Source organism: Eurytemora carolleeae, unplaced genomic scaffold, assembly GCF_000591075.1.
Source record: "Eurytemora carolleeae unplaced genomic scaffold, Eaff_2.0 scaffold687, whole genome shotgun sequence".
Lineage (NCBI taxonomy): Eukaryota > Metazoa > Arthropoda > Copepoda > Calanoida > Temoridae > Eurytemora > Eurytemora carolleeae.
This window is the reverse complement of record NW_019396800.1, coordinates 51,074-60,644: the sequence shown is the minus strand read 5'-3', so window position 1 is coordinate 60,644 and position 9,571 is coordinate 51,074. Positions and strand designations below refer to the sequence as shown.

General features: G+C 29.6%; 1 protein-coding gene across 1 annotated transcript; it reads left to right on the top strand.

Moving 5' to 3' along the window:
• The first annotated feature begins 330 nt into the window (after positions 1 to 330).
• Positions 331 to 9,096, top strand: LOC111708805 (uncharacterized). The gene is made up of 15 exons (XM_023482300.1): positions 331 to 439; positions 971 to 1,025; positions 1,551 to 1,614; positions 2,383 to 2,500; positions 2,790 to 2,878; positions 3,568 to 3,621; positions 3,947 to 4,002; positions 4,417 to 4,531; positions 5,307 to 5,493; positions 6,475 to 6,586; positions 6,973 to 7,042; positions 7,096 to 7,139; positions 7,200 to 7,365; positions 8,057 to 8,186; positions 8,906 to 9,096. Exons 1-15 carry the CDS (start codon positions 381 to 383, stop codon positions 9,021 to 9,023), a joined length of 1,437 nt encoding a protein of 478 aa, XP_023338068.1. The 5' UTR covers positions 331 to 380; the 3' UTR covers positions 9,024 to 9,096.
• Positions 9,097 to 9,571: the final 475 nt, after the last annotated feature.

Here is a 9,571-nt window from a genome sequence, read left to right as displayed (position 1 = left end):
TAGACAGTTTGACATATATTCAGACAGACTACCTAACATTTAGGAAGATAAGCATTTAGACAGATACAATTAGACGGATACAAATTTGACAGATATAATAAAATGTTGTGAATGAGAAAATGTGGTTCTAACTTCAAGAAATATGATCCCTTCACTTCATTTAAACAAAATATATTATATTTCTCTCATTAAAATATATAAATATATATAAATATAATATTTTAATCATTAGTAAAAAAATCTTTGAATTTACCAAAGCTTACTGCCTCGTTTTCCACAAATGAAGTGATGCAAAAAATATTTATTTTCAATCACCCTTTCTTTAAATCAGATTCAAATAAGAATGAGGAATTTTCAGTGTTACAGGAATCTGAATCAACATGATTCAAAGTTCATTTTGGCCAAATTTTCTGTTTCTTTTCCTCGCAGCTGTAACTCTGTAAGTATAATATTGAAAAGGAAAACGAAAAACGAAACGAACATTTTTGAAAACGACCCTTTGTTAACGACCGTTAACGACAATCCTTCATTAGCGAATGTTAACAACGCCCTTGGTTTACGATCGTTATCGACCTTTATAGGAAAAAATACATTTTTTGGTCAGAAAATCTGAGGTATTAAAACATTCAGGGTCTTTCTCTCGATAAAAAAAAAACATTTAAGACAACATTCATTCCCTTATCTTTCTGAAAAAAATTCAGTTAATTGTCAAAAAACTCAAATTCATTAGCAAAATCATTTCAAAATCAGTCGTGTTTCGCTTTTTGTAGGTTCAAAACAAATGGTTCATTTTCAAAAACAATCGTTTTTAGAAAAAGAAAAGAAAAACAAAATAAAAACGATCGTTTTTAAAAACGATTAACAACAATGCCATTTTTACATTTGCCAAAATGCCTGTTATAATTTAAATATGGTAAATTTGAAAACGGAAAATTTTATCTTTTTAACAATTTAAAAAATTAATGTTAAGAACAGCAGGAGAAAACACACTTAAAAAGCAAATGTGCGAGTGTTCAAAAGTCAAAGTAAGTTTTTTCTTCATATTTCATATTTAAGAATATAGTTAAAGAATCTAAATGTAATTGCTGGTCGTGTTTAGTTGAGAACATATATATGATTATGATGTCAGGTTATTTAGCTGGACTGAAGTATAGTGAAATACTGAACTTAAGTTAGGTGGATTTTGTAACTGATCTTAAATACAGTTAAGAAAGTTACAGGACTATATAAGTACTGAGCATTCTTTAGTTAATAACAGAACTTAAGAATAATTTGGTTAGTAACAGAACTTAAGTGCAGTTTAGCAGGTGACTGAAATTAAGTTTAGTTCAGTTGGTAACTGAACTCAAGTATATTTCAGTTGATAACAACTTAAGTGGAGTTTATTTGGTAACTGAAATTGAGTATAGTTCAGTTGGCAGTCGAACTAAAGTAAATTTTAATTAAAAACAATGCTTAAGCACAGTTTAGTTGATAATTGGTACATTAGAGTAATAAGATCAAAAAACTATCTTTTTAAATTAAAATTTTTTTAATTGAATCTTTCATAGCCAGAGGTTAATGCAGCTTTTGAGGCCAAACATGCATCCAGGCATAAAAGAAGTACAGAGTCAGGTTAGTCTAACAATTTGAAAAAATTTTAAATTATTATATTACCAAAAATTGTTGAACTAACACCTTTTTTTACTCTGTGAGGTTTGGAACATCATCAACGCCAAATTTTAAATTAAAATAAACCAAAAGCATTAAATTTTGAATTAAAATAAACCAAAAGCGTTAAATTTTGAATTAAAATAAACCAAAAGCATTTAATTTTAAATTAAAATAAACCAAAAGCATAAAATTTAAAAATCGTTAAAACAAGTCAAAGTATTCAATTTTTTTCTTTGATTTTCTGAGTGATTGTTTTTATAAATTTCCTAGTCAAAAAGTGTCGTAAAAATAGTCAAATTTTATTCATTCCCTTAAATCTAAAAATTGATGTTATCCTGATGCGGCGTTTCACAAAAAAATAAGCTAGGAAAGGGCCCAAATTATCAGTTTTCAGAAAGAAAAATAAACATGAAATATGACAAATTATCATAGCTTTGAATCATAAAAGGCCAATCAAAAAAATAGAAATACTTTTGTTTCTACAGAGGGACCCATAAGACTGTGGAATAGGAGGACGACATCTCAGGAATCTTCTAATGTATTAGAAAACAAGCTTTACCAGTGAAATGAAAATCAACTTATCAAGTGGGTCTGTGTACACTGCACAATTGTTGTTTTCCATGTGCATAGGACTATTGAAGATCATAACTTGAGTCTCACAGTCGTATTTCTATTCCACAGTTGTATTGGTCCTAATATATATGGTTTACTAAAAACTGTGTTTTGCAGAGGGACCCGAGGACAGAATTGTTGGAGGATATGCTGCAGAGAACCCTAAACCTTGGATCGCTAAACTCTGGTTGAAGAAAAGTGAATTTTTGTGTGGATCAACTGTCATTAATAAAAGGTTTACCTTAAAGCCAAAATACGTAGTTAACATATGAAAAAACTAGGATTTTCTGCATGCACATTTTTATTTAGCTTTATACAATTTTCTTGAATGATTAAATCTTTTTAAATCTTCTGATTTGCCCTGAAAATCGCAATAAATTATGTGGGACCCCCTGTATATCCCCAAGTTACTCGAATAGAGAAACTGCACTTGTCAATTCTCGGAATATTTATCAACGATCAATGTTCAAGATGTGAATCAGAAATGTGATTTTTAAATACACTTTAATTATGTATATTTCTAGATACTTGTTAACCGCTGGTCACTGTATATGTAAGGTTCTAAAATGTACTGCAGGAAAACCGGATTACGTAGCCAAGGATGAACTGGCAGGTAGAACATAGAAGTCGTGACTTAATTCCCATGTTTATTGGAACACGCTTACATAGGAACTGAGTGTCGACTCTGAGATCGTATTTTAAAAATAATTTTTGATTAAATGTGGTGATGTCTACTAGGAAAATTGTAATCTGGTATAGACTTAGGTTTTTTTGTGTTTTGTTGGCTTTCTGATAAAGTTCTTAGTAAAATGAAAAAGTTTTTAATCTTCCTGACAGAAACAATCTCAAGAACTGACAAGGGTTAACCCAGACTGAAATATATTTTCAATAAATGTGGAACCCATCTACTTTTTTTACTCTACATCACCGAATTTTAAAATTACAGTTTTTTATATGTTCAAAATAAGATAATCACAGTTTAATTTAATAAATTTAAATCAAAACAAATTCTTCATTCTGATATCTTTAAGCGCAAAATAGACAGACCTCATTTTGGAACTGTGATTATTGTTTTAAGGGTTTAGTTTTAATATCAGTTTTAGGTTAATTCAGCAAACAAAAATAACCTTCTACCCTACCATACAAACTTGAAAACTGTCTGAAATTGTAAACATGAAGGAGTATGAATGTATTAATTTAATAAATAAAATAAGCAATTAGCATAGAAAGATTGAAAATTTAGAGAAAAATTTCACGTCTGAACTTTAGACCTACATACTTGAAAACTTATTTTGATTTCAGCATATCTTGGAGTTAACAAACATCCTGTTAAAATAGACAATTCTGACATAAAAGGTAAATTTTATTATCTAAAATCTTTAATAAAAGCAGCAAAAATTACAGATCTTCAAACCTTTAATTTTTTTTTCATTTATTCCTCCTTTGCTCAACTTGAATAGATGACCATTGACAACCTCAATGTAATATTCGGTTCATTTCAAGTACCTGGGTGAATTTTAAAAAGCTAGAGCAAGCAGTACAGTATGCACAGACTATATAAGGCAAAACAGGACGGTACACTAAATGAATCCCAGTATGGTTTTGGTAGATTACGAATGATAATAATTTTTCTTATTATTTGTATTCATTATTATTGTAAGAATCTTATATTTTATTCCAGGAAACCCTTTGTTTGAATATGGTGTTGAAAGCGCAATTGCTCATCCTGAATACAAGGTTAATTATTCTCTTTGAAAGCAAATCTAAATCATGTGAAACTATCAGGAAATAATCCCTTTGCCTGTTTTAACCAAATCTAATATGTATTTCTGATCACTTCCAGTTTAAACGTTTTTATTTCCCCATTTTAAAAATAAACTTAAATATAACCCTGAACTGTTTTTGTTTAAATTATATTAAATATACGAATAAGAAAAACCCTACAAGTCTATAAGTGCTTTGATAATATGAAAACAAATATAAAAAAACGGAATTGCTAGGCTTTTACTTATTTGTCTTGGAAAAATAATAAATAAATTAAAAAATTTTGGAGGAAGAATTCTCTAAAAGTAGAATAAAATCTAGACAATGTAAGACAAATCTAGAACTTTAGGGCAAACCAATAAAAAACATTTAAGTTTTCTGGTTTAGGTTTCATTTGACATCGCATTGGTAAAACTAGACCGAGATATTGTATTTGTTCCGAATGTTCTTGAGCCTATATGTTTACCAACAGCTGATGATAAGTCTGATGTTCCATCTGAAGGTAATATTTTATAAATAATATTTATCTTGCCTTTTACTTTTTCTTAAATTATAAATAACAAATGTTAAGACTACTTAACATTAATCAATTAAAATTAAAATAATTAGAATATAGATAGGTAGATAAATATTAGAGCTTATACTTTTTAACCAATACCGTTGTCTTCACTTAGTCTCTGTCACAACCAACGAATTGCATTAATTTTCCCTTTGTAAAAATTTAAAATGTGATTAGACCAGAGGCTGCAATTTTAATAATCCTGGAAAATTAGTCTTGACACTAAGCTGCCATAGAGATAAAGATAAGATTATTAAGCCATGAAATCTATTGGAGCAAATTTTTCTTTGAGAAAGATCAAATTTAAAAAAAAATAAAATACCTTTGATAGAACTAACAAGTCAGGTCTAACTTTGAGTGTTACACTGCAAAAAAAGCGCTATCGCTCCAATAGATATAAAAATAGCTGCTTCCTTCTAGCAAATGTTGTTTCCTTTAACAAACATATTTTGCAATACCACGTAAAGAGTCTGCAATATAGCTAACTGTAATTTTCTCGTTGAATGCAATAGTGTTTTTTTTGCCATGTACAGACAGTTGGGAATACAAGATTTAGACTTGAGACTAATCTTTTAAATCGCAGTCTCAGATAACTTCTTTAATTAGATAAGATTAGTTGAGACCTTGAACAGTGTATTAGAAGCCAGTAAATGGAAAAAAATTAGCATGCACTTTAGACTCAATAGATTTTTGCATAAAAAAAAAGTCAAATTTTTAGATAAACCCTTGGAGGTGTATATAGCTGGTTGGGGAAAAACCTCTTCAGATTGTGTAACAAATGAGTTTGGTCCAATAAAGAACCTGAAGTGCAAGCTACCCTTCAAGTACAGGGACGAGGAGAATGTTGAGTGTTCTAATTCTAGAAGTCCAAGTTCTAAAATAGAAGAATGTAAAAGCTTCCAAAAGTAAGATTATTTATAACTAGCTAAAGTGCCCTGAGTTGCCCGCGGAATGATTTTTTTTTAATTTAGAATTTTTTAAAGTCCATGTTACCCTTAGGGGGTTCCCTCAAAAATTGTCAGTCCATTCGGTGCAGCCGTTTGGCCGGCTGTAGGGGAACTTATATGGGAATGTCTTGTTTTATTATGTAGATAAACATTTATTAATGAGATAGAAGGTCTTCTGAAAGAATATTATAATTCGTTTAGTTTAAAAATCATGAGGACCATCCTGTTCATGCAAAGAGATACTTTTATCATTGAACATCATAATCTTTTTTCTCTTCTGACATACACATTATGTTTCTATCTAGTTATTTTATAATCGTTTGTTTAAGTCATTTAAACTTTTTCTCTCATTTCTTAACTTATAGAAATTTTAAAGATCGATTAAAGAATATGTGTGTTATTTAAATATTTATATTTAAAGTATTCTAGATTAGTTTCACAATGAAAGTTTTGTAGGTACAGAAAAATATCTTTCTATCTTTTTTACTTTAAATTCAGAATTCGGCAGTTTAAAAATTGATAATTATCAATAAAAAGTAGTCTACAATATTAATAACATAAATTCAAAAAACCGTAAAAGTCAATCGTTTTCTGAAAGAAAATCAGGATAATTACATTGCAAACCAAGATGTGCCTTTCACGCAAAAGTCAAACAGTATTTTTCCAATTACTCCTTTTAAGCTTAAGCTAGAAACAAGGCCATTGCATTTTTTAAATTTTCATGTCTAGGACTACAAAAAAGTAAAATTGAGTTTGTGAGGTAAAACCAAAGTTTCTTCAAAGTTGACGGTTTCTAAAAAATTGATGAATAACTTTCAGAGTTGTTTAGATTTGCGTTTGCAGCTCTATTCTTGACTTTTAAAAACGATTAATTCCTACTGCCATTATTAGCAGCACTGAATATGAAATTTACAAATTTTAATTGTTGATATTTTGAAGATCAATGAAAGCTGAATATCCACCTTCTCCTGGGACATCCGTCATTATTACAGATGGAACTAAGAATACAACCTGCTACGCGTTTGACAAAGGGGAACATGGTTGGTGCCAGGTCTATAGTATTCTAGCAAAATCAATTTTTGGAGAAGAAAAATTTCGTTGTTTAGCCAACTCGGTCCAGCCGTTCGGCCAGTTTTTCCTTTTTTGAAGCATGTGAAGCTTATAGCTTTCTGTTTTGAAATAATTACACTTTTCTTTTATAATCAAATGAACTATCGGTTTGATTCTTATAAATACCATTTAAAGAAATGGCATCTTTGCCACAAACTTTGATTTTCTAATCCCTATATCTTGATGTTGTAGACCTTAGATATTTTAAACTATGAGTTCTGTTAGATCAAATAATCTAAGTTTGAAGTAACAAAGATTTACACCATCAAATTGCAAAGATGTAGGGATTACAAAATTTGTGTTTTTGTTAACTTGTTATAATTCCAGGGTGTTGGAACTGATGATGAATTTGATGATAATTGGGGTTGGTGTGAAGCTGGTTGCAAACTAAAGAAAGGTTAATTTCCCTTCCAACAGGCTTTGCAAAAATAAATACCTTTAAATGTTTAGATTCTGAAAGAATTGCACCTATCCTCCAAGAAACTCGTTTAGAAGTAAGAAAATTATATTTTTGGTCGCTAAGGCTTTATGATTAACATAATCTGACTGTTTAGATTTTACCCTTGGGTACATGTAAAGATATGATTACCAGCGGGCAATACAGCTTTGTTGGTAAAAATGAGATTTGCGCGGGTAAAAAGAAAAAGTTCAAGTCAACAAAAATATTTAAAAAAGAGGGAGATAAGTATACTCAAGCAGGGAATACCACAGATTACTTAGGTAGGTTTTTAAAATATTTAAACTTTTTTTAATTTGACATCTTTAAAGTTTTGTTATATCGTTATATCGTATTAAAATATTGTACTTTGCTTTTTTGTATACAATATTTTTTGGTAAGTCTCTTGTAGTATGGTTTAGAATATTTCAGCTTGATTTTTCTATTTTAATTAATTTCCATATTTTTTTAATAAGACTGAATTTGAATCCTTTTTAAAGTAGGTCTTCCCTCTACAACATAAGGCATCAATAATCTATATTATGAAGCAAGTTTTCCAATATTGAAAACATTTTATTGTATAGTTAGTTTATGATTGTTCCAGTTTCTAAAAGAACTGTTGTAACTTTGTTTGTTCATTTGTTCCAAAGATGTGGTTGTTATCAACACGTCCTGTTTTATAATTGCAAAAAATATTGTTTCCAGTCCCTCAACTCCTTAGAAATAAATGCATTTCTCTTTTTTATTTAAAAATTAGCTGTGGAGCCCAACCCAGGTTACTTATAGTAACTCCTGACCCGCTCTTGGTCTTGAATTACACTTTTAGCTATTTCTTTTGTGGTTCTCCTGGGTTTCACAATAAAAATTTGAGGCAAATCAGTCCAAGGGTTTCCTAGTTATGATCGGACAGACAAACAGACAAAAAGAGATTACTACTTTATATATATAAAGATAAAATAAGTTTTCTATTATAAGGCATGAACAAGGATGGGAAGTACGCATATGATTATTATATTGCTGGGACAGATTCTTGTGCTGGTGACAGCGGTGGTCCAGTTTATAGATGGATTAATGATACTGCAACTCTTATTGCTGTTGTTGCAAGGTACTTAAAGAGTTATTCAATTCTGGACAAAATTTGGAGTAATCATTTTTTATCAATATTTATTGAAAAGGACTGCAGTTGTATTTATTTTCTGAACCAATAACCTAGCTTAAGCCACATTTTTATCAATATTTATTGAAAAGGACTGCAGTTGTATTTATTTTCTAACCCAATAACCTGGCTTAAGTCACATTTTTATCAATATTTATTGAAAAGGACTGCAGTTGTATTTATTTTCTAAACCAATAACCTGGCTTAAGTCACATTTTTATCAATATTTATTGAAAAGGACTGCAGTTGTATTTATTTTCTAAACCAATAACCTGGCTTAAGTCACATTTTTATCAATATTTATTGAAAAGGACTGTAGTTATATTTATTTTCTAAACCAATAACCTAGCTTAAGTCACATTTTTATCAATATTTATTGAAAAGGACTGCAGTTGTATTTATTTTCTAAACCAATAACCTGGCTTAAGTCACATTTTTATCAATATTTATTGAAAAGGACTGCAGTTATATTTATTTTCTAAACCAATAACCTGGCTTAAGTCACATTTTTATCAATATTTATTGAAAAGGACTGCAGTTGTATTTATTTTCTGAACCAATAACCTAGCTTAAGCCACATTTTTAGTTAATAAATATTATATTTGCAAGGAAATGCTTCTTATTTTCTAAACCAATAACCTAGCTTAAGTCACATTTTGTCAATTTAGAGGATTTGGCTCGAATAATCAGGATGGGTGTGCTGAACTAAACTATCCTGGAATATACACAAGGGTTGCCAAGTTCCTGGATTGGATTCAAGAAAATGCCAAGGATGGAGTTTGCTGAACATGTTTCTGTCTCAATCTTTAGCCATTTAAGTCTGTTTAGTTGAAATGAAGACATCATCTTAAATCTTAAAGTACTCTTTTTTATAAAGGACAGGGATCAGGAGGGACACTCTTTTATTGTGAATATTTGAACTCAATCTTTTGTTAATCTGAAGATTAATTTAATCTTTATTCGATATCCCGCATGGTAATCGTACCCTTGAGGAATAACTGAAATGAAGAGATTAATCATTGATCATCAAATTAAAGTGCATAGTGTGGATATCGATATCAATTAATTATTTGTTTAAATTCTTTGAGAAGTTAATCAGGATTCAGGAAAAATTGTAAATAAATGGCAAACAAAGGATTCTAAACAAGTAACCTTATTTAACTTTAACTTTGTCATTAAAGTAATTTTTAGCGGAAACCATTTTTAAATGAAATAAATTTATTTCAGACAGAAGGGATCAGGATTTTTTTCAGATTGGTTCAACGTTAGTTAATAAATATTGCATTATTATATTTGCAAGGAAATGCTTCCATACTGAAGCATGTGAGACAAAA

Excerpts from the sequence above, each read along its gene's own strand:
- LOC111708805 (XM_023482300.1), top strand. The coding sequence starts at position 381 with ATGATTCAAAGTTCATTTTGGCCAAATTTTCTGTTTCTTTTCCTCGCA. Across the intron at positions 1,026-1,550 it reads GCGAGTGTTCAAAAGTCAAA|CCAGAGGTTAATGCAGCTTT; the intron begins GTAAGTTTTTTC and ends AATCTTTCATAG. Across the intron at positions 6,587-6,972 it reads GGGAACATGGTTGGTGCCAG|GGTGTTGGAACTGATGATGA; the intron begins GTCTATAGTATT and ends TTATAATTCCAG.